The 1,452-nt window shown below is 46.6% G+C and overlaps 1 protein-coding gene across 1 annotated transcript in view; it reads right to left on the bottom strand.

The window, feature by feature from the left end:
• Positions 1 to 1,213: 1,213 nt before the first annotated feature.
• Pmar_PMAR011463 (cathepsin b, putative) overlaps positions 1,214 to 1,452 on the bottom strand; it is a gene marked incomplete at both ends in the record, with an annotated part of 380 nt that continues 141 nt past the window's right edge. Inside the window, 2 exons of the mRNA XM_002781294.1 lie at positions 1,214 to 1,366; positions 1,417 to 1,452. Coding sequence (XP_002781340.1) covers positions 1,214 to 1,366; positions 1,417 to 1,452 — 189 coding nt within the window. The remainder of the gene's footprint in view (positions 1,367 to 1,416) is intronic.

Below are 1,452 nucleotides of genomic sequence, written 5' to 3'. Positions count from 1 at the left end.
ATCTTCGCCTAGCGGTGGCTGCGAGCTAGGCTGATAGAAGAAAGGCACCAGCACAGGGATAAGTTCAAGCTGGATCATTCCTCGCACAGTATCAGAATTCATCAGACTACTTTGCACTACTAGCTGAGTACACCAGCGAGATAGCTTTTGTCCGCGGCACAAGCATGCATGTACGGGGAAGACACCATTGGTAATACCGATTTGGTATCATACAGATGATGACACCAACAAGTAGGATACAAAGTACAATGCAGACAGGCACGGTGGAGTTCTTTGTAGAAATTCATTGTTCCTGAGGAACAATGCTCCTATTCCGCTTTCAGAGTACTACTCTCAGTGGCACTCAGCTTGTCTGGCACTCGTAGTTCCTCGGAGCACGTCATGGTTCTCAACGTTAGCTGGATGACGCATAAGTCGTTGATGTGTTACTGTATCACAGTCCACTACCTTAGGTTACCATCGTATTTCCCTACTACTGACCGAGGCGTCCTGACCTTGCCTTGCTACATTGGAGATGCACCCGTTACTCGCGGCAAAATGGCATTAACCGCGATAGGATAATCGCAGACGCCGCGAAGTGCTGATCGACTCCATTACATCCGATGTAATACATAGCGAAAAGAACGTTACTGAAGGCCGCCTTTTCTGGAGACCTACGCTGCGTTTCCCGGTATACCTTATCTCTCGCGATTTTCGGATATTGAATGACCGCATTCTATATGGCCATGACGGTCACCTACCTTCTGAACACGACATGCTTACGTGAGAAATCCTATACTTACTCTCCTCACATATGCTTGACAATTAAGGATATTCGAACTATGTGAGCTGAGCTCACTGAGCTCAGACTATGCGGAAAATGTAATCTGAACGCAGTGCACAGTGTGCACTGCACAGGTGAGCTCCGTCTCATCTAACCCCATAATTCGTTCGTCGGCTGAATGCAGATAAGTGGGGTGAAAGAACACAGGTGAGTCACCCTGTGCTAGGGAAAATCCGTAGTAAATGAGCAGGGGGCATTGTCATGGATCGTAGATCATGCATCGATCAAAGAGCAATGAGAAAATCGAATGCATAGAACCTACTCAATGAATAAAGTTGAGGTCAATACCAAGGTACAGTTCTGGACATATGTCCAGGACATGTGACCTATTCTGTGATCGTGAGTTATTGACACATATCATGTGTTGAAAAGCAAACAATCAAAGATCAGTCAATTCATGGCTGGAAGCGACCCTTGGACCGCGTCGTCTATGCCACAGTCACCTTGGGCTATTTTGAAGGTGCCATGGTCACCCCATCCTTCATTCCAGGAGTTCATAACCAGCCAATAATCAACTCCCTTCTCAGTACCCCAGCCAATAATCTCAACAGAATGATCCCCAAAGTATCCGCCACTCGTATGCTTGTAGACACCAGACTTGTAGGAAGAAAAGTCTTCATACGTAGAGA

The sequence above is a fragment of the Perkinsus marinus genome, assembly GCF_000006405.1.
Source record: "Perkinsus marinus ATCC 50983 genomic scaffold scf_1104296942772, whole genome shotgun sequence".
NCBI classification, from domain to species: domain Eukaryota; phylum Perkinsozoa; order Perkinsida; family Perkinsidae; genus Perkinsus; species Perkinsus marinus.
Note: the sequence above shows the minus strand (reverse complement) of the source record. Positions and strands in the feature narration are given on the sequence as shown.